At 32.2% G+C, this 27,645-nt stretch overlaps 2 protein-coding genes, 1 long non-coding RNA gene and 1 pseudogene across 5 annotated transcripts; 1 reads left to right on the plus strand and 3 right to left on the minus strand.

Moving 5' to 3' along the window:
• Positions 1-1,031: 1,031 nt before the first annotated feature.
• Positions 1,032-10,126, minus strand: LOC112702209 (structural maintenance of chromosomes protein 3-like; annotated as a pseudogene).
• Positions 10,127-13,886: 3,760 nt separating this feature from the next.
• LOC112702211 (uncharacterized) lies at positions 13,887-14,486 on the minus strand. The gene is made up of 2 exons (XR_011863601.1): positions 14,244-14,486; positions 13,887-14,154 (listed from the first exon to the last, which is right to left on the minus strand). It is a non-coding gene; the product is annotated as an uncharacterized lncRNA (long non-coding RNA).
• A 173-nt stretch (positions 14,487-14,659) lies between these two features.
• LOC112702212 (uncharacterized) lies at positions 14,660-19,095 on the plus strand. Of its 2 annotated transcripts, XM_025753159.3 has the most exons (7): positions 15,053-15,360; positions 15,755-16,054; positions 16,512-16,592; positions 17,508-17,628; positions 18,096-18,398; positions 18,506-18,571; positions 18,799-19,095. In XM_025753159.3, the coding sequence occupies exons 2-7, from the start codon at positions 15,864-15,866 to the stop codon at positions 18,889-18,891; spliced, it is 855 nt and encodes a 284-aa protein (XP_025608944.1). In that variant the 5' UTR covers positions 15,053-15,360; positions 15,755-15,863; the 3' UTR covers positions 18,892-19,095. The 2 variants fall into 2 exon arrangements, with proteins under 2 accessions (XP_025608945.1, XP_025608944.1); XM_025753160.3 differs by lacking the exon at positions 16,512-16,592 and having other exon boundaries at positions 14,660-15,360.
• A 685-nt stretch (positions 19,096-19,780) lies between these two features.
• LOC112702213 (serine/threonine-protein kinase TOUSLED) lies at positions 19,781-26,949 on the minus strand. Of its 2 annotated transcripts, none has more exons than XM_025753163.3 (17): positions 26,806-26,949; positions 25,600-25,842; positions 25,163-25,252; positions 24,734-24,937; positions 24,245-24,295; positions 23,902-24,009; positions 23,325-23,369; positions 23,086-23,198; positions 22,931-22,997; positions 22,600-22,666; positions 22,125-22,219; positions 21,872-22,051; positions 21,447-21,657; positions 21,058-21,322; positions 20,827-20,881; positions 20,511-20,672; positions 19,781-20,361 (listed from the first exon to the last, which is right to left on the minus strand). In XM_025753163.3, exons 2-17 carry the CDS (start codon positions 25,819-25,821, stop codon positions 20,266-20,268), a joined length of 2,031 nt encoding a protein of 676 aa, XP_025608948.1. In that variant the 5' UTR covers positions 25,822-25,842; positions 26,806-26,949; the 3' UTR covers positions 19,781-20,265. The 2 variants fall into 2 exon arrangements, with proteins under 2 accessions (XP_025608948.1, XP_025608946.1); XM_025753161.3 differs by having other exon boundaries at positions 26,126-26,817.
• Positions 26,950-27,645: the final 696 nt, after the last annotated feature.

The following is a 27,645-nucleotide window of genomic DNA, read 5'->3' on the forward strand; positions in this document are numbered from 1 at the left end:
CAATTAGTTCCGTGCCCATCTCGGCTGTTTTCATTGCCATACTAGCCTTAAGCTGTTCAATCTGATTCTGGACATCAAGAAGTGACTTTTCCTACAAGCCATTAAGGAAAAACTTAAAAATTATTACACTAAAAATTCCACAGCAATTCCAACAGAAAAGAAACTCCAAGGGGATCTCTTGTATAATATAGAAATATAATAACACCTTTTTGAAAGTGCCTTAGAAATCAATTGCTTCTGCTTGTTAGCATTTGCAATGTCCTGCTTAAATTGTTCCATTTCTGATTTTCCATGAGCACACTCAGCCTCAATCTTCTGCTGCTCGGAAACAAGTTCAGTGATCTTTTGGTCTATCTGTGAGGTAGTTCAGTGGAAACAAAACTATTGGAGGTTGGAAACAAATATACCATGCAAAGAAAAGCATGTGCATCGAAAAAACATAGGTGTCACTATAAAAGTTTCAACAAAATATAGAGCAAAATAATTATCTAAGCAAAATCAATCATTGTCAACAAACAACAAAATCAATAATAATAAAACAAAAAAAATCGATGACTTTAGGTAATAAGAGTTCAAAAACATTAAAATCCACTTAAGGGCTATGGAACCAACCATGTGCAGTCACACACAGTTGTCCAACTACTCACGGGGAGAGGGGAAAAAATCCAGATATAATCTTATTTTCTAAAACTTGCTTGACAAAGGTCTTTACAATTTTATACACCAATCCACCTTCATCCACTAAATCATTACTCTAAGAAAGCAACATGAATATTCAAGAGAAACCAGAATCTAAATGACAAGAATGATGAATTTACTGTTTGAAGTTAACCAAATTATAAGTTAATGCCTTCCTTCCTCCTAGCCTTCGTAGCTACTTTTCTCTTTGGGAGAAAGAATATCATAAGAAAAGAATGACACAAAAAGATAGGATGACAAGAGATCTCCTTACTGGTGCAAAAATAAACCCAAGTAAAAACTGAGTGAATCAGCACAAAAAAATAAATAAATAAATAAAGGATTTATTTATTAAACATATATAAATATTAAAGGATATCTTGCAGGTCAGATCTAACTTTCATCAATTCCTCCTCTTTTGAGTGAATTTCATCTTCATTTTGCTTAATGATATTCATAAACTTCAATTTTGATCGTCTATGATCATAAATCCTCCCGTCATACTACCTTTCTTGCTAACTTGATCACCTGTAATGAAGCACACAGCTTATAGTCAAAGGCAAGACACACAGCCAGGCCATATCATGTAGACAAGCCATGTAAAGCATTTCCACACCAACCATCCAGTGTTATGCAGTCAAGACCATCAGTCCTGGCAACCCTTGAAGCCACATCCAAATTCTTGCACACAACCGTTCGGGCAAATACCTAAGAAATATCAGAAATGATGAGGGAAATCAATCCATCTATATAGTCAAGAAGATAGTATCACCAGCCACAGACAAAAAACTTATAATTAGAAGTTTACAACCCTTTAGCAAATTGCTCCTGAACATGTATTAACTTGTGTAAATAAAAGTTAACATCTGTTGTAGAAGCTAACCTGACTGAATGCAGGGTTATAGTCATGTTTAAAATTCAATTTCTTTAAGAGAGGGATGACATCAGAACTCTGGGGATAAGTAATGCGTGGTGCCCTCACTCTGTTAAGTGGGATAAATGTAACTCGTCCACCTTTATGTGCGTTAAGATGTCTAATTATCTGGGTTGACGTGTCATCATTTTCAACAACCACATGGAATAAGCTGTTTAAACAAATATATTAAAAGGAAAATGTTAAATTGCATGTACAAGTGAATTGAAACCTGTAAGGAGATCACAGCCTAAGAAGAATGACCAGCACTTCAAAAGGATTGAACAAGTGAAAGCTTTGCATGTTCCAACACAAAATCCATTTCAATCACACCAATGGAACATAGAGAAAAATACACACTAGAATGCTACAGTTTGCATAGCCTATATTTCAAACGAAATATAAGGGAGAAATGACCTGTTTCCTGCAGTAACTTCAACTGCTGTGAAGAATTTCTCTCACAACTCAGCAACTCAATGATCGGACCATAAACACCAGAAATGTTATACTCCCTGCAGATTTTCCGAACTGAGTTCATCCCCCTTCTGACATCCTGAACATAAAGGAGTGTCAAGTATGGTGATAGAAAAAATGGCAACATCTCACTAGAGTAAGTTTATAAAATCATGACAGAAAATCTCTGAACTGGACAGATAACAGCATCTTCCACTGCATTCCCAGATGCTAAGTACTATCCATTGTTAAATGTCCAATTAGATTGAAACATCAGCACAGAACATCATATATAATTGCAAAGGATTTTATTACCAACACATTAAAACTCCATAGACATACATGGAAAGGAGTTATATATATATATATATATAATTCTTAATAATCCCCCTTTCTATTTTAAAGTCCATTCTTGATGGTTCGTTTTAGTACCGCATAACCTAAAGGACAGAAACCAGGAAGTACTTATTGTTTCAAGTCCTTTCCTTTTATATTATAAAAGAGCAAACTCTTCCCATGTTACACAGCTGGTCCTAAGCCCGGATAAAAGAGGAGGGTTGTGACCACAGAAAAACTGTCCAATCTTCATGACATAGAACATTATTATGAAACAGCAGTAAACTCATTAATCATGACATAAACCACTTGATACTTTCTTGAAGTTGCATATAAATTCTCTAAGTAATGTTGAGCTGCAATGTATATATAATATATATAGCAAGATCCCATAAACAGAAAGCAGTTTATAAGATTTTAAGGACAAAGATCTGTATGTGGTAACAGTTAGCCTAAGTCGGGCAGTATATGTAAGTGATTCTATATTTATCCCCCAAATTAGCACCAACGCAGCAACACCTGTGTAAGTGATTCTAAAGTTATACACTAAATTAGCACATACGTACCACACACATAGTGAAAGATGGAAAATCCCAGATTTACTGTAACATTTCTTGAGAATCTAAAAGTACTCAGAAGTCAGAAGTGAGATGTTAAATAAGCAAGAAAGAAAAAACACTCACACCGGGAATTGCGTGATCAAGGCTCTTTTCAGCCTTCTCAACTTCAGCTCTCAGCTTATCAATTTCAGCAGTAAGTGTATTTTCTTTGTCCCATAAGGACCTACAAGACAAAAATTTAAAATCACAAGTAATATCTTTGTCACTCTGTAAAGTAACCAATAATAACATTTATTCTATCTAAAATAGTATGTAGGTTTCTTACTTAGTTCCTTATAGTTTACTCAAATTTTCAGTCAGATCTTTGCAAGCCATTTTTGTTTTAGAAAAAAAATACGAATTATTCTTGGAATATTTCTTTTATTTGATGTAGGATGAATTGTGGAATATTTTGTAAGCGAATATTCCATGTGTATTGTGTTTTTTTTTTTAAAGATAACCATTTGTAAGACCTAATAATTTTTTTTATCCATTATAGATAGCCAAACTTTTAATCTATAAAGACCTAACAAAAAATTCCACAAAACTATAAAGCCAACAGAATTCGTAAACCTAATATTCATTCCTTTATCCCAGAAATATATAAAGAATGCACAAAAGATATACATACTTCCTCTTATCCTGCAACTTATCTCTTTGAACTTTATATTATTAAACCCTTGCCGTGACTGGTCAATGTGAGATTGCAAAGTAGTAATCTGAGATCTACATTTCTCAATGGTCTCATCACAGCCATCCAGTTCACCTTTAAGACGACCAATTTCCTCCAAGAGCATTTTTCCTGTCCCGAAACAACCACCAAAAATAAATAAATAAAGAAAGAAAGAGAAACATCATACGATGATAAATAGACAGCATAGCTCAATGAAATTCATAAATACAAATCTAGCAGCCTGATAAAAAGTAGGGACCTTAATGTATTTAAAATAAAAGAAAAAGGAAGTCCAGGCTCATTATAGCACATAAAGAAAATTTAGCACTTGCCTGCCCTGAGTTTGAGGAAAGCACTCGTTCAAGATCTTCTATCTCCTTGCGAAGCCACTTGTCACGAGCAGCTTTACTCGGAAACTGGGTTGCACGCCCTTGCTTTTGGTAGAGTATACTGAGCTGTTTCTCACGCTCCATTATTCTGATTTATAACAAAATATTTTTTTATTTATTTGGGAAAAAACACAGTTGAGGTTGTTGCATGTTCTCTACAAACACAAAACAACTTACCCTCCTTGGATTGGCTATAGAAATTATCTAAAGAAACATCAGTGTCAAATACATGCACAAACAAGCAACAAATACAAAAATCTATATGTTATATCTAGAGAAAATTTCTGCAAGAATGATGAGGACAAACAATATTTCATTATCTTCTCTAAAATTAGTTCTTTAAAGATAATAGAATGAAATTATAAATAGCAACAGAATATATTAAAACATATCATGTCAAAAAGACTAATTGTACATTCAGAGAGCGCTGCATCCAATTATATTATTGAACTGCAACTTTAGACACCCACAACCGTAGCTTACGCTTGGTGATTTCTTTTTCTTCCATAACTTGTTCCTCATATTTAGGTCTGATTTTCTCCAGCTCATCATTTGAATCTTGAATGTTTTCTCAAGTATCTTCAGTTGTCTTGCAGCATCTTCCTGAAAGCAGGTAGGTGAGAACAGATCTTGGACAAACCATCCCATCAAAAACAAGTCAAACAAGTAATCAGCCATCATAGTGATACCTTTGCTCGAATATTTCCAGTAATCTTCTCTTGTAGGTCCTTGACATCAAGCTCAAGCTCTGTGTGCTTCTTTAAAGCCTTTGTTCGTCTCTTTTCTATACTTTCTTTCTCTTTGTTAGAGTTTTGAAGTTCTTTTGCAACATCTTTCAATGTATTCTCTAAATCTTTGATTTTCTCATGGGCATCAAGCACGTCATTATACTTTTTTGCAGATGTTTCAGAAACCTTGGCTCGGGCTTCTTCTATCTAAAACAAAGTGACAAGCATTCAACTACAGGCATCAAAATCCAATATTTCAAAATTCTAGAGGAGAAATCAAATAGGGTTTCTTCAAAAGCAAATCTAATCAATAGAACACAATAAATAATCATGAATAAACTTATAGATACAGTAAAATTAAACATAGACAACCTCCATAAGTTTTTGTTGAGCATCTTGAACTTCTTTGCTATAATAGCATATTCCAAAGATTTTCTCTGCTTGTCAAGCTGCTGATATTTCCGTAGTTCCTCTTTCTCCTCATCCAATTCCTTCAACCTCTCATCTAGATACTGTACAACTTGAATTATTTGCTTTCTTTTATTACCTATCAAACAGAAAAATGCTGGTTGATAAGAAATCAGTGTCAAGAATAATGAATAACATAAACCGAAAGCCTTAAATTAACTAGTTAAACAGAAAAACATGCCAGTTTCCTGCATTATTTTCAGACTTTCACGACGCCGCTCCTCATAAACTCTAGTACCACCAATTTCTTTCAATAAATCCAGTCGTTCTGAGTCTTTCATCAACGTTAGTGATGATATCTATGCAACAATAAGAAACAAACAATCAAGAACTCTATCCAGCTCATGGTTTACCATATATTTATATTTATATGTAACGTGACGAAGAATCTTATCAAAATGAAACACACATTTAGGCACCCCCGCCGTGCACCAATACCTTTCCTTGCTGCACAACATAGTAAGGATTTGAGCGAGAGAACCCAGCACTTTCCAGTAAATTCATCACTTCAGTTTTTCTGCAGATCATTTATAATTTTCTTTAGGAGCAGAGGGAAATAGTCATTTGGCTAAGCAGTATAAACCAGAATATTTCATTTTGAACTGAAGTCAAAAGTGAACGTCAAAACACACGCACTAATATGTTAATAAATTCTACTCACGTTATGTGTTTTCCATCTAAAAAATACTCATCCTTCTTCAAACCAATAGTCCGGCGCAAACGCACTTCCTCCTTGTCAACCTATTCAGCAGCAAAGATAGATGCCAATATTTCAAACAAAATTATTGCCAATCGTATCCATATTCTATAAGAACAAAAATCACTAGAGTCTTGAGCAATTCTGAAGCAATGGAGAAATTACATCACCCTATCGAGGCTGAAGCATTTAAAAAACAGGATTTCCATATGACTTTAAAAAAATACAATTATAAGAATCACATCAAAACTTAGGTAGTTTTTCAAAATTTGAAAGAGACCCAGTGTACTCCGTGAATCAAATGACTTCATAGCAAGCAGAAAGTATTTAACATTATTTTAAAGTATGTAAATGAAATAACTGAAAGAGGCAATGCAGAGAAAGAAACTGTACTCGTACTCACAAATTTATTTGGTGAAAACAAAACCTTTATGTTATTACTCATTAACTCATTTGCCAAAAATGGGTTGAGCAGCATTACCCATAATATGCATTCATTAGATCAGAAGACACAAATATCCAACACATTGTTGCACTTAAAGCGATTAAGAAACGACATGTTAAAAATATTAAAAAGGCAACTTGTTAGTAGAATCCATATGAATATTTCTAACAAAAATATTAAAAAGGCTCTATATAATTATCTTTCTAATAAGAAACAGAAGTACCCAAAGAAAGCTACTTTTCCATAATCCATCACCATGGCATTCACACAATCTGTTATATACTTTTTAGACAACAAAAGATTAAAATAGCATACAAAAAGATGACTAATAAAAAAAAATTACCGGAATACGGTTGTCTGAATTGTCAAACACAATCTCCACAAACGCAGATACAACCTGGTGCCCAGCCCCTTCCTGTACAGAGAATAAATCAACAAAGCATGCCCAGGTTCTAAAATTGAATAATGAAACATCAGAACCAGCAGTAGGAATGAAGAAATATGCACAATGCCATACATGGAGTAATGAATGTCGATCCTCATTGCGTAGGTTCTGATAGAGATCACTCAACACAAAACGAATGGCTACATATGAAAACAAAACTTTTTATTAAAAATAAAAGATTAACAAATCAAATGTCGAAGAACAAATTTCAGTTACATTCCAAAGAATAGATCACTGTCACCAAATTAATGTAATAGAGGCAAAAGAATGGCTGTTTCCATACCATGGAAAAAGTTTGACTTCCCGGATCCATTAGCACCAACTACAAAATAAATAATTAAACAAATAAATAAGATATTAATAGTGTTACCAACTAATTTCTCTCTATCTCTATCTATACACACAAATACACACACACAAGTTCTGACTAATGAGAGCAATCAACAGTTACTTTGTTTTATATTCTTAATTATAAATCTTAAAGCTAAAAGAATTCTAAAGGATTGAACAATTTTACCTATAATTTGACAAGTCTTTATTCTAAATCTCAATTGAAGAAGTAGGGCAATCCTCCATGGAAAGTGAGATCATTTTCAGTTATTTGGCATTATAGCGGCGGATGATACAAGGATTTTTAAAATATGCCCATGGCTGTACCATGGCAAATTTTTGGCCAGCCATACGAGTGACGCAACACCAAGGAAATCACGGGAGCCACAATGGCGGCAACGTCATGGTGGATCCGGGTGTGATCTTTTGCATTTGGAGGGTTGTTTATGTGTTTTCAAATACCCTAAAAGTTTAATTTACCAAGCTAACGTTCTCCCCCTTTCCTTTTCCACTCTACACGAAGTCACAAACCCACTCAACTAGAAAATCTCTTCCCTCTCTACTCTCCCTCCCTCCCTCCCTCACTCCCACTTTGCTGCTGAACGACCTGTCGACAGCATCCTTCCCGTGTGCCACCACCAGTTGGCTGGCCCTCCTTCATTCTCGAATATGCTTCCTTTTTTCTTTACAATTTGAACTACTTTTTTCCTATTTTGAACCCTAAATTCTTTGTTTTTTCATTCTAAACCCCATTTTTTCTCTTCTCAATTTCTCACCCCTCAATTTTTTATTTTCTATTCTAAACCCTCAATTGGCATCTGCTGCTTAGTTTATATTAATAATATTATTATTTATTTCATTTTGTTATTAATTTTAGTTTTTCATATCTATTGTTATATATTGAATAAACAGTTTCATACTATATATATATATATATATATATATATATATATATATATATATATATATAATTTATATTTTTTAACGTATCCACCATTTCCGCCACAACTAACCACTAAAACTTTATGCTGGCCTTTTACCACCCTTCCATGATCCTCCATCCTCCATCGAAAACTATGGAAGACATCGGAGTATTCTCAAGCAAACCCAATAGATCTCTTTCAATTGAAGTTTTTTTCTATCCAAAAATAGATGGAAGAAGGAAAGAAGTTCACAATAAGAAAAACCGAAAGTACTTCCCATCTTGCTTATGGCACTCGTTGGAGCAGCTATTAAGGTTAGCTTCCATGGTTTTGGGAGATGAAGAGGCTAAACTTTTATCAAAATCTGCTATGCCACAATACAAAGAAGTTGGCTAAAGTTAAAATTTAAATGCACTTTCTTGAAGAGAATCATGTGACACGTCACTTGATTTGGGGTAAGATTCAGCCACTTGCATATATGATATATCTAGAGCAAATCTTATGGAAGTTTCTCTAAAGGACATGTTTAGGGATTCGCAAGTTTGTTTTGGTTTTTTACCCATCTAGCTTTCGTTTGTAATTCTTCGCCCTTGATTTTTGTAGTTTTAATGTTTTATCTGTCTCAAACTCTCAATCAAATCCCTCTTAAAAAAACCATTATGATATCACTAATAGGATTTTACAGAAACTAATGTCTATCAAGCTATGAGAATATTTTCTAGGAAAGAAAATTCACCAAAACACTTTAGAACATATTGCCTCAAAATGTAATTTGTTGAGTTGCGACTACAACATATCATGACTGATATAGCCAATTGCCTGTTGGTTTCACTTTTATAAACCCCAAAGAATAGCTTGGACAAAAGCTACAACAGAGAAGCCTTTACCCAAGCCATGGTTTACAAGGTTACCAAACAACAAACCAAGTAATCGTGCATTTTAAAGGATTTTCCAGAATAAATGGTAGAAAGCATCTAAAAAGGTATTTTAGAAATTATTACCAACACAATTGACTTTAGGACTGAAAGGCTCTGTTGCAATTTGCTCTTTGTAACTCTTAAAACCTTCAATCACAACCTAGAAAACAATCCAAAAATGCATCAAACATCCATTTGGCAAGGAACCAATTTCAAGCAAAGAAATTATGTAGTATGTCCAGAAGAGGAGCACTACAGGCTTTGTAACAAGAAGACACAATTTAACCAATTCTACCAATTTTGATTACACCATAAGTAATAAATAATAAATAATTCACATCCCAAGGGACATTACCTGCTTAATGTACATGTTGAAACTGACGTAACCGTACCTACGATAATTAAGCAAACAATCCATAAGCATCCATCAAATTAGGGGGAAAAAAACATTTATATGCATTCTTTGGTCACAGCAGCAGTGCACACAAAAATGAGAAAAAAGTCACCATCACAAGAGAATTCAAAATCCACTTGCTCCATATCGAGCATTCACACACCCAAGTGAAGCTAAAGCTTAATTACTTTACTAAACCAATTTTCGAACAAATATCAGGAACGAAAACAATAAAAATAAAAAATAAAAAAACTACACGGATGCTAGCTCGCTCTAAGAAAACAAAAATCCAAGCAACTTTGACTTTCAAATCTGAAAATCAAGCACAAAATCACAGCGTGAAGTTTTACTTTACGTTGTGCTCTCGTATTCAAGCACCAAAGCAAAGAAATCCGAGTAATATTTACCTCGTGAACCTTTTTAGGGTTTCAAAAATTTTTCAGAAATTTGAAAGAAAAAAAAAGACAGAGCGAAGACGCATTAGCAGACTAAGAATCATGTTGCGAATTCGTTGCAACTTTATGGATGAAAATTGAATTGAGAATTGCAGAGAGAGTTAGTTACCTGAGGCACGGAGAAGGTTCAGTAAACAGTGTGTTTAGTAGTATCCAAGTCAGAGCTGCAGAAGCTTTTTTTACTTTCGTTCTCTGGGTGCGCAGGATAAGGCGTGCGCTACAGTGGCGCACCTTTGCCTACTTCTTCGAGGTGGACGTGGAAGAAGCGGGAAAAAAAAGAAGCGGCAAAAATTGGGATATTTTTCGGTTTTTGTTTTTAACTAGTGTGAGATCCGAACGGAGAAGTTGATTATTTATACTATAGTATATTTTAATAAATATTATATTAAAAATATTTTAGAGAATATATTATAAATAAATTTTAAATTTATTTATTTTTTAAAAAGATATAGATTATTTTTATTAGAGTTATATATAATTGTATTTTTTTTTTCGATTTGCATTAATGGCTACATTTTATTTTTTCTTGCTATTTTTTGTTTGTAAATAATGAAAAAAATAAATGAATGAGAAAGAAAAATATATAAAATGTTATATTAAATTTAAAAAAATTTTGACAATTAGTCTAAGAGATTAAGAAATAAAGAATAATAAGAGTTTTAATATGTATAAGTTGTAGAATTTGAATATTTGTAACTGAAATTTTTTATAATTATTATTATTATGACATTTTTAATGTATGTTTATTGTATTTAATTAGTATTTGATATTTCAATTGAATAATAATAGATAAGAGTCTGTTTTAATTTTTTTAAAACATTTTACTAAATAGTGATTGGAGTAACATGTAAAAAAAAATAACACGTGAATGTAAATTGTGGAAGAAGTACTTCACATGTAAAATAACAATTTATAATTTGATGATGAAATATTGCAATCGATAGTACATAGGAAGCAATAATTTTAAACGCACATTAATTTTGGTTGTGGCTGCTTGGACAGAACCGTTTACAAAAGAATACATAAACTTTGTGCTACTTGCAATGAGTTCACAATTAAAATGTTATTATTTATAACAAATAAATAGGGCTATTGAAAATTATATTGAACAATGAGAAGAGAAAACGGCAAGTTGAAAATATTTAGGAAGATACCTGGGACAAATTTCCTACGTTGGCGGCACCGAATGGTGATGTTGGTTTGAGACCCAGAATCGAGTTTTGGCAGAAAACTGCAAGAGTAGGAATAGAGTTTGCCCTGGTTTATGCAATTTATGCAATGTCCGGAGATGAACATCGCGATGTACAATTTGTTTTTAGGAAAAAACAATGGCTTATGGGACCGGAAGAGGAAGGAGGAAATAGGATGGGACCGGAAGAGGATAGAGGAAATATGATCTTGATACGGAGAGGTGCTAATAGGGTGAGTGTTTGAGAAAGGTAATAAGTTCTTTGGTTTTGAGAGTTTTTTGTTGGGGTAAATGTTAATTTGTATTTTTGTTGTTTTAGAAATAAGAATTGGTTTGGAAAAAAGTTAATTTGTTGGTTTTTATTGTGTTTTTAGTTGTTTTTTGTGTTTTTTTTATGTAGAAATAAAAGTTTATTTGACAAATTTGAATGGTGGATTCTAACATTTTGCGAAGTAAAGCGTTGGTATTGACATGACATTAGTAGAAGAAGAGAAATAATTTAGAAGTAATGTGAGTAAACATATGTACCTACTTTTATATATTAAAAATAAATACGGGATTAAAAAAGAAAAAGCGCAATCAATACAATTAAATTTAGAAAAATAATATCAATATATTTTTAAAAAATATCATTCTTTATATATTAAAATTTAAAATATTTTAAGAGACTGATTTGAATATCATATATGTTACTAAAATTTAATTTTTATATATCATTAGTATAAATAATTAGGACAAATTATATATGTAAATTTTTTAACAAAATTATACAGATGTCCTAAATTGAATTTAGTTCCATGCATATTTAGTTTGACCCTCTAAGTAAATCGAATTATTTTTTAATGTAAATCGAATCAATTAGAATCAATTGGATTCGATTTAGTGTATATATATATATATATATATATATATATATATATATATATATATATATATATATTGCACCATTAGTAAATTAAATTAATTTATTTTTTATTAATACAACATATATATGTAAATTGAATCAATTTGATTCGATTTACTGCTATACAACACATGCTGAATTGAATCAGTTTTGGATTCGTTTATTTATTATTTGTAGACTTTAAAATATAAATATCAATAAAAAAATATCTCCCATTTGAATTCAACTAAAATACCAAACAAATCAAAATGAATAATAATAGAAATTTAAATTTTGTATTTTAGTTCAAATTCCAGAAAATTTACATTTTTACAAACTTATAAATTTAAAATGGAATAATAAATAATTTCTAGAAATTCGTTAAAAAATATTATTTGACTCATTAATATCTAAAGAATTAGAACTTTTAATATTAAAAAATTTAATACAAAGTTCTCAATGTGATATAAGAGTTAAAACTTCATATTTTTTCATATAGTTATACAATATAAAAATACCAACTATTAATTGAAAATCGAATAAATTTATTACTAGCTACTAGATATAACATATACATACTAAATTAAATTCAATTGATTCAATTTACATCGAGGATCAAACGAAATATACATGTAACTAAATTCAGTTTAGGACATTTGCATAATTTTAATTTTGTATCAATTTACTCAAATAATTAAGTATTAAATAATAAAAGATGGACTAATTAACAGATATGAAGTGTGCTCATTAATCCATTAGTGGATCTAATATGAATATATGATCAAGAATTATTACTTTTTATTTATTTTTGGTGACTCTACTTTTTATTGATTCGTAATTTAATTAATTTGTATAGCACTATAAGTTTAAATAAGGATGCAGCTATGAATGTTGTCAATTATATTTGAATTGGTACATATTAAAATTAGTCATTAATATAAAATATATATTAAATATAAAATATATAATATATATTTATAGACAAATATATAATACTAATTTTAATATACATGTGGTATTTTTGTTGAACAAATATTAATTGTTTTGTAATTTCCGTGCAAGGCACAGCTTGGACACTAGTTATGAACTTATGGTAGAAGAATGGAGTCATAATAAAGGTTTCTAATTCTCTATCAATTAAATTTGTTTCTTGATCAATATAAATTCGTTCATTAATATTTGATTTGAAGGAAAATCTATTATTCAGTTTTAAAAAAATAGATGAATAATTTATCTGTTAAACATTAACATCCGATAATCAATTTGAAAAACAAATATCGTGTTTAAAATTACAAATAATAGTCCAATGTTTCACCGTAGTGTCCTCTCCTCCTCTGAAATTGTTAATTTTGTTGAAATTTATGAAACCGTTGTTACTTGTTAGTATTGTGTTGTTGAAATCAGCTATAACAATGGAGGCTGTGTTGTTGACATTGGTAGAATTGTTCTTGAGACTGAGAAAGAATTAGTGGTTGAAAAATAAATTTGATAGAATTCATATGCTATATTTTACATAACAAATTGTTAGAAATATAGAGATAAATCGACCCCTATTTATTTTTCATTAGTTAATATAATATTTACCAATAAAATTATTATCATAAAATGATTAGTAATTAATTTTCTTAACATTTAATGATAGTCTCATGTTAAATAATATTAGGGTGTGTTTGGTTTATATTTGTATTTTTTGTTTTTATTTTCAGTTTTTATTATTTTTTTAATTTTGAAAAGAAAAAAATAAAAATAAGAAGTGAAAATAAAAAATAATATTTTATTATTTTCACTTTTTTCTTCACAAAATTTTAAAAATAGATTGAAAATAAAAAAAATTAAAAATGCAAACCAAATGGACTCTAAAATTTCAGGGTTATTATCCTTTTTTTTTATAGATAACCTTGTCTTTAAAAAAAAAAACTGAGACTTTGAGAGAAATTTTATTACTGTGTTACTTTTAATTAAAGACTATAATTCACCTAAAAATATATTTACATTTATCAACCGTACATACAAATTAATTCCATATAATTTTAAGATAAAATAACATAGAGGAAAATAGTTCAATTACGAGATATAAAAAATAAAATTAAAAAATAAACCTACCAAATTTGTAAAATTATGAATCATAAATCAACTATACTCAGCCAGGTCCAAGGGTTTGAAGTATTTCCCATCTATGAGGAAGGTTCCAATGCTAAGCCGCACTGCCCACACATCTTTGGGTTTTCTTGACACGATTCTGCAGAAAGATATGCATTTGATTGAAGTCTTGATGATAATAAATTAATAGTTAAAAGAAGCAGAGATGAATGAAAGAGTTTGAAGTACCTTCCAACATCACCAGGCTTGACCAAACCAGAATTAACCCTAAGACATGGAACAGAAGCAGCAGTCTTAATCATTTTAGGAGCCTCTGTAAAAATAATAGGTGAACCTATCTCTAGCTTTGGACCCTTTGCTTGCAGTTCTATGTTATCTTCTGATGAGTCTTTTGATTCACACTTTACCACAGTAACAACATTTGCTCTTTGTAGTTGATTGTGTTGGAAGAAAGAAGTGTTGTGAAGCTTTGAAAAAACTGAAGATTTAGTAGTAGTAGCAAATGAATAAGGTAAAGCCATGATTAGTTTATGCAGAGTTATCTTTATTTTCTTCTAAGAACAAAAGGAGTAATTGAAGGGCAGGAGAATCTGTTTGGGAGCAAGTTAGATATTTGTATGGTTCATATTTGAGAAGGCCACTCAAAAGATAACATAAAAGAATAAAATATTGAAAAATATATTATTACTCTTATTTTTTTTATATGATATATTTGTATAAATTTATTAAAAAAAATATTTTTAAAATAAAAATAATAATATTCATTCTTAACAGATATTTTTATTAAATATATTTAACTATTTTATCATATCGTATTGTATTGGATAATGTAGATCTTTTATTTTTCGATCTCAAAAGTCTATTTTTATAATTTATTAATTTTAACAGATACTAAATAATTAGATTTAGAAGACCAATTTTTAATTAATTAATATTAATTAATTTTTTTATTGTTAAATTATTTTTTCTAAATCTAATATGACACTAAAATTAAACTTATTGGTATTTTTCATTAAAAAATTGGAGAAAAAAAGAAAAGAAAAGAAAAACCTAATTTTCCAACACTCACACAGACACTCTACTTAGCCTTCTTACGCAATAAACCAAGAGAGATCAGAGAAGAGAGAACCGGTTCGTCGTTGGTGGTTCGCCTCCTGCGTCCGCGTCTCTTCTGTTTCCGCCGCAGCTGGCTGTTCTGCTCGTGCATTTGAGTCCCGCCGTCACCGCTGGTGGTTCGCCGCATCTGTTCGCGCTTCAGCCTCTCCTCGCCTCTGGTCGCAGCTTTTCTCCTTTGCTCGCCGCTTCTGTTTCTCTTGCTTCGCTTTTGCGCCTCTGCTCAGCTCTGGTGTGTTCTTTTTTCTATTTTTTCTACCTAAGTTAGTTAATTAGTCAATTTAGGCATTTAGCTAAAGTAGTTTGTTGGTTAATTGGTTCATTTAGTTCGTCATTTAGCTAATTAGGTTGATTTAGTTCTTGCTTTAGCTAATTAGTTCATTGGTTGATTGAGCTGCTAGTTCGTTGATTTGTTCATTTAGTTCTATTTCACTTTTAAAGATTTCTTAATCACAAATCACAAACACCAGCTCAAGAACAAGCATCAACTCCTGAGGCTTTTTAAATTTTTATTTGATTTTATTTTTTGATAGTTTTATATGTTTATTTAATTATGACCTGGTCAAAAGGTAACCCTGTACTGACAGATGCCGTTTCGGTTCTGTTAACCATGCTTGGTGGTGTAGGGGTTTTAGCGTTTTAGGGTTTTACCAGAAGTAGCACTAGCTGTAAGCTGCAACATCAGTTCCCATTTCCAAAATCGCCAATCAGCGCTTTGAGTTCTGAAAGGCGGAGATGAAGGTGAAAAAGCAGAGGAGGCACAGGAAGGTTCTAAGATTCTTCACTACTTGCTTTGGTTTGAGGAAGCCATTCAAGGTTCTCTGCGATGGCACCTTCGTTAACCATCTCATTGTCAATCGCATAACCCCTGCCGACGATGCCCTTGCCAATATCCTCACTGCTCCCGTTAAGCTTTATACAACGAGGTCCTTTCTTTATTTATTTGTTATGTTCTTTTTTGTTTTAATTTCTGTTCATGGAAATAGTATATACCCTTGATTAGCTTTATCTGTAGGCAGTATGCAGTTGTAGAATGTATGACATTCTTGAGAATTTTACACTAGGAATCGTATATCGGAATAGTATATACCTTTTTACTTTCTTTAAAGTAAACAAATAGGTGTTTGAAGAGTTTTACAATAGACTTAGAAGTCCTAAAGTAAAAAAAAAAAACTGGTACCAAATAAGTTCCTAGGAAAATCTGTGATCGATTTATAAGTCCATGGGAAAAAAAGTAAGCCCTTCAAAAATTGTAACTCTGGACTAATGTCTATAGCAAAATTCTTCGTGACATACTTGCCTTGTCTTATTACACTTTTTTTTCTTTTTTAATCTCATTGATATATAAATGCTTAATTGGGAAAAATGGCTTCAACGCTGCAGATGTGTTTTAGCCGAGTTGAAACGACTTGGTAGCTCATATTCTGAGGCTCTTGAGGCAGCTCAACAACTCATAATAGCAAGGTCATATTTCTTATGTTCCTTTCTACTTCCAGGTTTTCCTTAGTGTTGAAACAAATATGGATACGATGCCAAATAAAATCACTTGTATTGCAACCTCTTTCTCGTTTACCTTATATTTATTTTATTTTTTCTATCATGACATATATCCTTGACCCCTAAGTTGAATGAAATTTTGTACTACTTTCAATTGGTTAGACTCCTATACGACACTAGACTTTTCTACAGAGTAAACCAGCATCTAATTCCACAAAATTATACTCTTCGAGCAATCTGAATTTCATAATTATACAAGATTATCCTTGAGGATACAAAATTTGGGTCATTCCTCAGGAGTAGAGGGAGATATAAAAAGTATCTAGGTGCTTAGCCCCTTTGTTCATCCAACATTTTTCCTGAAATATTTGTAAGTTATTTTATTAAAATAATAATGTGGTCCATGTAATTAATAAAACTAATTCTAATTATAGTGGGTTAAATATGATGGCTGTTACTCAATAAAGGAATAAAATTAGTGGGATTTTAAATAAAATAAAAGGTATCTCTGCCCTCTCTCTTCAGAACAGAAAAGTAGAGGTTACATTTTAAAAAGAAATAACGTAACAAAAGAAAAAAAAGACCTCTGCGCTCAACTCAACGGTTTTCTCTGCGTCATCAATGAGAAAGTGAAAGGAAAGAAGGAAGAGAGGGGAAAGCACCCAGAACTAGCCGCATACTAAATCAATTTTGATTTCCGAGATAATGATTTAGAGGATTTCATCTTTTGTAGTGTATTTTCCAGCTGAGTATATACCGTGTTTGGGGACTACTGTAGAGTGTTGATATTTTTCTATTAGATGAGTTTCAAGATGTTTGAATTTGAGCACCAGTATTTCTGTGGATATGGACATTCACTTTTATCTAAATTCTAATTTGCAGATGTGAGCATGAAAAATGTACTGGGGCAGAAGCCTGCGTCATACAGGTCATTGGAGAAAATAATTCCGAGCACTTTTTTGTTGCTAGTCAAGACACTGACCTGCGGAAAAAATTGCGAGAGGTTAGTATGCTTCTATGTATAGATTTTAATGTTGATTCTGATAGTTGGATGGAAAACGTCATTCACATAATTGAGGAACAATATATTTGATAAATATCTAGAAAAGAATCTCTCCTGTTTGTTGCACTTGAAATACAGTTATCATGAGAATATGTTCTTGGTAGCAAACATCTTTTTTTTTAGAGATAGGATTTTTTTTTCATGGCTTTCTTTGGTGTTTGTTTAATGGGGTTTCTTTAACTGATATTAAATTGCATTATTACATAGCAATTTTTTTTATATATTACCTATGCATTTTGTATCTGTGAGGATGGATTATCCCCTTGTCATTTTAATAAAATTTCTTTTTTTACAGAAAAAAATTCCAAAACTTATTGAAGTTTTGTTATACTGATGCATACAATACATGTAGAATTGTACCTTCTGGTATAGGTTTATTTTGTTTTAATGATTTAATCTGTCTGTAGGTTCCTGGTGTGCCTCTCATATATGGTCTCAGAAACACACTTTTCCTTGAACCTATATCTGCATTTCAGTTGCAATATGTTAAAACTTCTGGAGAAAAACGATTGCATATGGACGATAGAGAGTACCAGATATTTAGGAGTAAGGTAATGAATAGATTATCTGGTGAGGAAGCAGACGAAATAATGGAAAACAAGGATTCAAGAGATGAAACTATAAAAGTAGAAGCATTAAAAAGGAGCAGCACCGCAAGGAATCCAATGGAAATCAAGGATAAACCTCAGTTCAAGAGAAAAAGAGCAAAGGTATTCACAATTTGTGCTGTAGCTGTTGCTAGAACATAAGTTAAACAATTTTTTATTAAGTCAAATAAATTTTATTACTTACCATTCCCATTATTTCAACCATGCAGGGACCAAACCCACTTTCTTGCAAGAAGAAAAAAAGTCGTGAAAGCCAAAATGTTGGTACTTCAAAGGTACAGTTGACTCTTAACGGTTACAAATATTTTCTACTAGTATAGCATTAGTTATTATGGAATCTAGAAAACGATTTAGATATCAATACAAACGTTCCTATTTGATTGTGTGCATTGGCTTTGTTTTGGCATGGACATTGAGCAAATTCCAAATATGATTTTCCAATATGTGCGTGCATGTTTTCTGTGTTTTTCTGACATGTTTCTTAATCGTTGCTATTGTGCAGGAAACGAAACAAGGAGACAGATCAGAAAATGCAGTGAGGAGAAGTAGGAAAAGGAAGAGGTCACAAAAACGGCAAACAGCAACAGAAGCCTAGGTTGATAATTTTTATATAATTATTATTAAATACGTGTTTAAAGGCTTTGCGCTTAAGACGAGTGGAGAGAAGTAAATTTTGATCGTTGTTACTTGTTAGCATGGCAGGGAAAAGTACATACATACATACATTAGTTGTATGTTATTTTTTTAATACTGTTACTATTCATCATTGAAATATTGAGGTTTTAGAAGCTTTGTTCAATGTTTTATTGTCATGCTATGGGAATATTTTAAAAAAATTGGTTGATAGTTGGTTGAAAAAAGTTAGTTAGCTAGAATCATTCTTTTTAAAAAAACATGGGAATATACATTCCTAAAACAATTACCACTCGGACATATTTTATAAAACTAACAGCAAATGTGGGTATTTTTTAAATAATTATTCTTGGGGATTTAACATAATGGCCCAATTTACCAAATAAATAGATAACACCCCATAATATCTTTCTCTTAATTTATCAACACTGAATCATCAGAGTGGTGCATGACATTCTCTATTTTAGCACTCCCTTCACTTTTTCTGTGTATCTCTTCAGAACCATCTATTTTCCCGCAAAATCGTCTTAACTATATTGATCACCTTTAAACCTTGTGATTTTGATGAAATTTATCATAATTCCCTTTGTTCATGTAGCATAAATATTATTTGCTTAAAAAGTATTTATACTTTAAATTTATCAGTGGAGCTGAATTTTGCAGATTCGAGACGAGTATAATTTGCCCTAAAGATTTGATTAGCTTTGGTTAGCACCTACATCGCATAGATATATTCATCCATTTACTTTTACTCGTCTGCCAGTGGTTTTGGGCAAGTCAAATACTAAACAAACATGCCCTTCTCAATACACACTACAACTAAATAAATTTTAGGAAAATGAGCTAGTATCTAATGAAAAAATAAAATGGAACTTGGGCTAATGTACCAAAAAAAATTACAAAAGCTTTCTCCCTTGTGAAAGCACCTATACATCTACTTTATATATAAAGACATATCAATCAAACAACCTTTTTCCTTTTCCTCATCCCATGTTTTCGAACCAAAATATAAAATGGAAGAAAAAAAAAAGACAATTGGCCTTCCTTTAGGGGTTGTTTGCGGGTTGGGAATTTGGAGCGACCATCGACGGGGAAGAAAGGATTTGTAGCGTAAAAAATTCAAATGGTAAGCTTTCTTCCCCGCCAAAACACTAACTCGCAAAACAAACCCTAAGAGTGAGGAAACATCTTTCTGTCTCATTTGACAAAATAACAAGATCTTTACAACCTATACAAAATCCAACTGCTAAATCAGCACCTCAAGTTAGATCAGTTCTTAGATTCATGCTCTTTAGAGCCTCTTGAGTAAAATAGGTATGTCACTGAAAATCATTCATTACTTCTTTGAGTATGTGAGATATGGATCTTGAGCAATTGTTAATACATCTGGTCTCTCGATCTGGTTATACGTGAGACACCGACGAATGAAATCCTGACAAAAGATCGTAGAACAATTGATAGGTTTGTTTGACAGTAAGAAAAAATGAACTTAGGGTAGCGAAAAACAGCATTTGTGCAAGAAAATGTAACAATGGATTCTGGATACCCAAATATAACCCTGCAAGAAGCAAAAATACTCACCTTTGCCTCATTAGAAACAGCAGGCCTAGTAGGAAAGTCAACCTTGCGCGCCTTAATAATTGTGTCTTCACGAAGTATTCTCTCTTGAGTTTGGTCATGCCCGAAAGGACGTCTACCGAAGAGCATTTGATAGAACAAAATGCCAGCAGACCAGACATCAACCTGGTTTCCAGAATACAAGTCATCAAAGACGGAGAGCAAAACGAAAAGGCCTCATTGGTTTGGATAAGGATTTACAACTTAGAAGCGGAAAAAAAAAAACCAAAAGGACAAAGGATTGGTAACTATGTATTTTCAATTTAGCAAAATAATTTACCTTCGATGAAATATAAGGCGTCTTGCTGAGCTCAAAGCATTCAGGAGGCAAATACCTGGAAGTTGAAAAAAAAATAAAATAAGAACGCTGAAAGAGGTTTCCCCAAAATAAATGGAAACGAAAAAGGCAGCATCGAAGTTAAGTAATGCTATATGAAAAATCAGACAAAAATTTTATTATAAAGAAGCATCACAGCTGAGATCAAGCATATAATGGGTCTTTCAGACTTACCAATATGTTCCAGCTCCCTGGGATGTAAGTTCCATACCCTGGGATCCAACATCATCCTCCACTATCTTGCTGAGACCAAAATCAGTCACTTTTGCAATACCAAGCTCATCAAACAGAACATTTCCTGGCTTTAAATCATAATGGATAATCTTCTGTGTTCTTTTATTCATGTATATAAGGCCTTGAAAAATCTGAACCAGAATGACTCTAGCCTCCTTCTCTGGCAATATAGGTGTTGCTTTAAGGACAGCATCAAGATCTTTCCCTGGAAGAAAAGATGAGTGGATTAGACAAAACAAAAAATGAAATATGAAAAAATAATGGAATAAAAGAATGTTTATACTTCATGTTACAACTCACAAAAATATATATAAAATAACAATATTTACCACTACAATATTCCAGAACAGTGCAGAACGTATTTTGATCAATCTCAAATATGTCCCATAAACGAACAATGTGATGATGCACAAGGGACTTGTGAATATTATACTCCCGAATTGCATGCCGCATGTAACTCTGCTTCTTCTCTTCACTCCATTGAGGATTTAAACCATGAAGCTTGCAGGCAACGTATCTATGCTCTACCAAATCAAAAGCCTGCTGGAAATTTCTTACTTCAAATCACTGCAAAAAGGTATTTATTTACAATAGCCAATATAGGCGAAGGAACTGTCTACATTATGATTCTAGTAGCACCGAAAATTTGTGCAGTATTTGTTGATGATTATAATTATATTATTATCATTTTTGATAAATAATTATTATTATTATCAGCAGCAGCAGCAGTAGCGTACTTAGAAAAAGCTCTGACCTTGTAAACCTCACTGAACCCTCCCTTTCCGAGAAGGTTTAGAAGGGCATATCGATGGTGTAGAATCTGAAAGTTGTTGAACCGTGAACCATCTTCATCCCTTATACGTTTCATTTCACGAATCAACCTTCCCTTCTCTAGTTCATAGCGATCCCTCTCACGCAAAATAACTTCTTCCTCCTGTAAAGCTATCTGCTATAGAAACTTGTACACCAAAAAATAGATAATATTGCAAGCAGAAGGTGCGACTTACCCGTTTGATGCTAGCCAGTCGAGATTTATAAATTTCATCATGAATGAGAACATCTTCTGGTAATCCAGCCTCTGCATCAGTTGTATCTCCCTTATCTATACCACAATGAAAATCCACAATTTACAAAATGTTAAAAAAGCAGAATAACATAATACAAATTAGTCTGGAAACTAAAACACAACAGGTAATCTAAGCTTTATTGTGCTGTCAAAAGGAGCATAATATTAGTTATTATTTATATATCTGGAAAGTGAATACACAATGAAAGCCATTAGATGTCAATAAATACAAAGTACTAAATGCCTTGATTGACAGCCATCATATGTTCATATAACTAGTACGTATATGAAAGAAGGGGAATGGAAAATGGTAAGATGAAAAGAAACCCTAAATTTGATCCACTCAAGCGGTCAAGCCTCCCCTCCAACTTTAGGAAACAATGGACTAAAAAGAGAAGGGGGGCATAGGATAATACCAGATTGTTTTTTCTTGAATAATTTGCGCTGACGTTCAATTGCCTCCTTTGTTTCTATTAGTTGTCTCTACAAAAGTAAATAAATGAAAATAAAAAATCAAAAGACAACAGAATTCATGTATGTATTATTTAAAAACATTTGCATAGGCAAGGTTCCAATTTTGGCCATAAAAAAGAGCCTACAATCAGAAGGAATTTACATGCACTGCGATATGGCAAATTCTTTATATAAATACCAAAACATTAATGACATGGAATTAAACACTAAGTAACAAATAAAAAACAGCAGTATAAAAAAAATTCTTGAACAAGTAAAAAAAATGAGACATACAAGCTGGGCATTCAGATCCTTTAATGCTTGACCATCCTCCCAAGTTTCAGATAAGACAGTTCCAGCTCTACAATTATAGCCAAACAAATGAGAAGGTCAAGAAAACAAAAGAAAAAAAGATATATAAAAAGAAAATTACTGTTCTCCACTCATACCTGATTACACCAACATTTCCAAGTCTCAATGAGTCTTGTCGCACTTTCAGCCTGGCCTCTTGTCTCTCAGCCTTTGAAACTGATATCAGCAAATCAGATATTATTTTTGTCCGCTGCAAAATAGAAGGAACAAATGTAAATTTGATGCATGATAAAAGGAAAGCTCATTGTTGATATTTTATTTGGGAGGGGAAAAGTAACTACGATATTCTCCTCTTCAAAATTTAGAATTATCTCACCTTTGGCTTCATTTGTTGTTCTTGATCTGTCAGGTCCTTAAGTTCCTGCACATGCCAGAATCAAGAATTAAAAGGAAATAAATCTGTCACTAATCCAGGGATGTTATGCTACCGGTTTCAAAATGTAATTTTGTGGCGTATTTAGTATATTTGGGTCAGCTCGCAATTAAGCGGTTCAAACAAATAATAAAATCAACAGTTTCCAATACTAAATGCATTTTCTTCAAATGCCTGATACAAAAGGTAGAATTAAAGGTTTCCATGCTGAAAATTGCTACTGAGTATGTGAAATGGTAACATTGTTTGAACAAAAAAAATAGGTACCACAATATCAATTGCCCAGTCACTTGTCCTAGCAGTTACCGTATATGATTCTGTCATTTTTAAGACTTAATTGCATTTTATTCCAAACTCGTATACAATGTATGATAAGTCCATTTTATTCCAAACTCGTATACAATGTATGATAAGTCCATTTTGTTGAAACATTTTAACGAATTGTGATGGTGTCTTACATTAGCCTTCTGATTCACGAATCACAATTACTATTTTTGTGAATAGTTGCTAAATCATATACCTTTTCCAACTGCCGACAAAGATTCTGATATTCAGAGGTCTCCTGTTTTGATTTACGTAAGTCCTCCTCTAATGCTACAACCTTTGCCCGTAAAGATGCAACCTCCTCCTATTTAAAGATAGCAATGAAATCAATAAGAAAAAGATGGAATTAACTAAGAAAAATACTTTAGAGGTAAAAATATCAGCATGGTATATAAATCAGTTCATTGGGATCCAGAGGAACAAGCAACAAATGAAAGAGATCACAACAGCATATCAAACCTCCATTTATTTTTTGTTTTCGTCCTAATCTACACATACATTTATTTTTCCACAAAATCAAACCTCAGCAGAAGACTTACCTCTAAAGAAGAAAAATTATCATTACGAAGTTGATCTTTGAGTCTTCCATCCTGCAAAAAGAATATGATCTTTACAGTAAACAATCAAGAAGTACAATATAATTGATCAATTTATAAAATTCATTACTAAGGCAATATGTCATTCCGAACATATTGCTAAATAAACTTTGCTCCAAAACAAGAATAATTAACAAAACATTACCCTTTGCATTTAAAGTAAACACTAAGAAATAAAATAAATCCACGTGAGGCCATTTCCATCAAACTCTTTAAAGATATGATTATCAAAAATATGACCTACTTTCCGCACCCCAACCAAGAAGGATGACTCTATTATTAATAATAAATTTATAATTAGATAAAGATGTTATATTAACAATTACACTTGCAATTATGCGTTGACTATAGATCACGGTAATTACTAAAACAATTAAAGTGACAATTGAAAGATACAATAAAGAACCAAATGTCTTATGGTAAAGAACATACCTTATGGTATAAATCGGTCTGGCCATTTGAGGTCAAAGCAGTTGTTGGAGGTATTTGTGTTCTGGTCTGATCATTAGATCTGGAACCCCGGCCCCTTCCTGAACCAGAATTGCCTCGTCCACGGCCATGTTTCTTTCTATTCACATCGTTACTTATTTTTATCTCGACGGGCTCTGAACTAGTTTGTCTTCCATCAGTCATAACCTGATAATGTAAATAATGTCGGTTGGAGACAACAAGCTGACACAAGACTACTAATTCTTATGAGCGATCAGTTCTCAGGATAGTAGTTCGAAAAGATAAAAAAAGAATAATATTAAAAAGTAAGCAAAAGAGGAAGCATTCTATCCAGTTGAGTTTGGGAATTCACAATATGAGCTGTAGCTACTGCCCTACTAAATAAACCAAGTTGTCAGGATAAAAACAAACCTCGAGATGTTCAAAAACATTAGAGTTGTCATCTTCTTGAAGTTTTAGCCGCTTCTGCGTGTTGGCTTGTATTAAGAATTCTTCACCATTCTGGAACAGAGATATGAAAGTAAGGACAAATTGATTAATTCCATAACTCATTGAATTAATACAGATCCACAGATCTACAATCATTCCAGATCATTAGTATGCACAAAAAATTGACAGTCTTCTAATGCATAGATATTAAACAACTTATGAACACCACTTATAAAACACATACATCTATTGCATCGAATCATCCAAAACCATATATAGATGGAAGAAACAACCAGTCACGGTCGACTTATCACAATTGATAGCAATTCAGTGCGCAATACCCTAATAACAGCTATTATGATACAACTATACAAGCATATATTACCAAAATAACTGCATTGAATTGAGCCGGGACTTACATCATCATCAGAATCACTGGAACTACATGCCTCAGCTAAATCCTCAGCAGCTCCTCCAAATTTCCCAGTTGAAGGGACAGAGGACCAACCTGGCTGCTGAGCAGCGGTGGAGGAAGCCTTGCCCACCATTCGAGCTTCCAGCTTCGCAATCTTCGTTGGAAGGGACTGGTCAGATTGGTTGGAGGAATTGGAAGAGAAATGCACAAGCATATCATCAGACATTATGCCTCCTGCAACTCAAAACTGTGTTTGCCAACAACAAACAAAATGCACCTTAATAAACCATTCAACCCCAACAAGAAACTACAACAAAAACAACCACCAAATCTTTTTCAACTAAGTTAAGTCTATAGATATAACAAAATATCACCATTGAATCACACCATGAATTATGTCTTTAGACAAACAACTTAAATCCTTTTTAACGGTTTCATCTGAACTTAACGTGGCTAAAAAAAATTCTACCCTTTTGAAATCAACCACAAACACAGTGAAGAGCAAGTTAATGAGTAGTGTTAGGCCATACCCATTCGTGATCAAGGAACCAAAAGGTGGTGAATTATCGAAAACCCGCGTAGAGAAAATTGGGATTTATGCAAACTTGGAGTAAAACAGAAGTTAAAAAAAGTTAGCAGAAGCTGTTGAAGGGACCAAAAGCACATAGAATTGGTCTGGGGATGTGATGCAAGGAAGAATGAAGAGAGGATTTTGAGTGTGTTTGGAGGGGAAAGAGCAAAGAGAATGAGAAGAAATGGAAATTTTGAAAGAGGGAAAAATCTAGGGTTTTTTTTATGTTTGGTAAAGATGCAGATGAAGATTCAGAAAGCTTGGGAGGGAAGAATATATTTTGGGTATCAGAATGAAGGAACCATGGATGCAGAACAAAGGAAGTGAAAAAAAGACTGTTTTTTTCTGTGTGGGTATGTTCCCTTTTGAAAACTTTGTAGTGGGGCTCTTTTTTGGTCAGAAGAGAGGGTTTTCTGTGAGAAAGTTTATAGGTCTATGGCAGAATAATAATACATGAAAATTTAAAAAAAAAAATGAGAAGAGAAGAAGAAAAAAAATAAAATTCAAATTTGATGATGTGATTTTACATTTTAGTGTGTGTCAGATATTTTGATGTGAGACTGGTGCTACCTAAAATCTAGTGAGGCATTATTATGGCGATAGCTTCTTTTTTGAGTTTTCCCCCCTTTTGCTGCTTACCTCTTTTCTGTTGAGATGAAAAATGGACCTTTGAATTGAATTTGAACCTGTTGAGACTTGAGAATCCTAAGAATTTTATAGTGAAAATACATGCATAGCTAACTTTTATAAGTGGAAAGAAGATGAAGTGTTTCCCAATTCATTAATGAAAATAAGGGGAAGTAGGCTTCAGGAAAAGTGGTAAAAGTAAAAACTAAAGAGTATAAGCTTGTAAATGAAGCAAAAATTATTTACTGAATTTTTTTTTGGGGGTCTAGAGGTAATTCAACTGATGGACAATGTAAATTGTGAACAGAAACCCACATGGGCTCCGGTTAAGATACAGGCCAACCCGGCCCAACAACCCATTTTGCTTGATGGGATTCTTAGAACCGGTTTAGAAAGTTTTAAAAGTTTTTTTTTTATTTTTGACTTATGAAAAGTAGTAGTATTAAATTATTAATGTTTGGTATAATTTTTAAAATTAAATATAATTTTTTAACTTTTTAAGAAGTTATTTAAGTGTTTATGGAGAAATTAAAAAATGACTTTTTTTATAATAAAATTTTTTTATTATATTTCTTTTAAAATAAATACTTTTAAAAATAAAAATCAAATACAAAATAATTTATTTATAAATTATTTTTAATATAAATATTTATTATTTAAACTATTTTTTTAAAAGAAATTTAATTAAACTGTTTATCCAAATTGAGTCTTAATGGGATATAGGGTTATATATTACCCAATACACTGTGTTTTGAGTTGGTCTTACTAGATTCTGAAGTGTAATAATTTTGTAGAAAAAGAATATATATATAAAGAAAAATAGTGATAAATTATTATATTTAATATCTAATT

This window comes from Arachis hypogaea, chromosome 7 (genome assembly GCF_003086295.3).
Source record: "Arachis hypogaea cultivar Tifrunner chromosome 7, arahy.Tifrunner.gnm2.J5K5, whole genome shotgun sequence".
NCBI classification, from domain to species: domain Eukaryota; kingdom Viridiplantae; phylum Streptophyta; class Magnoliopsida; order Fabales; family Fabaceae; genus Arachis; species Arachis hypogaea.

What these genes read in the sequence shown, in the direction of transcription:
- LOC112702212 (XM_025753159.3), top strand. Translation starts at nt 15,864, where the DNA reads ATGAAGGTGAAAAAGCAGAGGAGGCACAGGAAGGTTCTAAGATTCTTC. An exon ending in GTTAAGCTTTATACAACGAG is followed by an intron (nt 16,055 to 16,511) that starts GTCCTTTCTTTA and finishes TCAACGCTGCAG; the next exon opens with ATGTGTTTTAGCCGAGTTGA. An exon ending in CAACAACTCATAATAGCAAG is followed by an intron (nt 16,593 to 17,507) that starts GTCATATTTCTT and finishes TCTAATTTGCAG; the next exon opens with ATGTGAGCATGAAAAATGTA.
- LOC112702213 (XM_025753163.3), bottom strand. Translation starts at nt 25,821, where the DNA reads ATGTCTGATGATATGCTTGTGCATTTCTCTTCCAATTCCTCCAACCAA. An exon ending in GACTGGCTAGCATCAAACGG is followed by an intron (nt 22,052 to 22,124) that starts GTAAGTCGCACC and finishes ATAGCTTTACAG; the next exon opens with GAGGAAGAAGTTATTTTGCG. An exon ending in CAGGGAGCTGGAACATATTG is followed by an intron (nt 20,882 to 21,057) that starts GTAAGTCTGAAA and finishes TTCAACTTCCAG; the next exon opens with GTATTTGCCTCCTGAATGCT.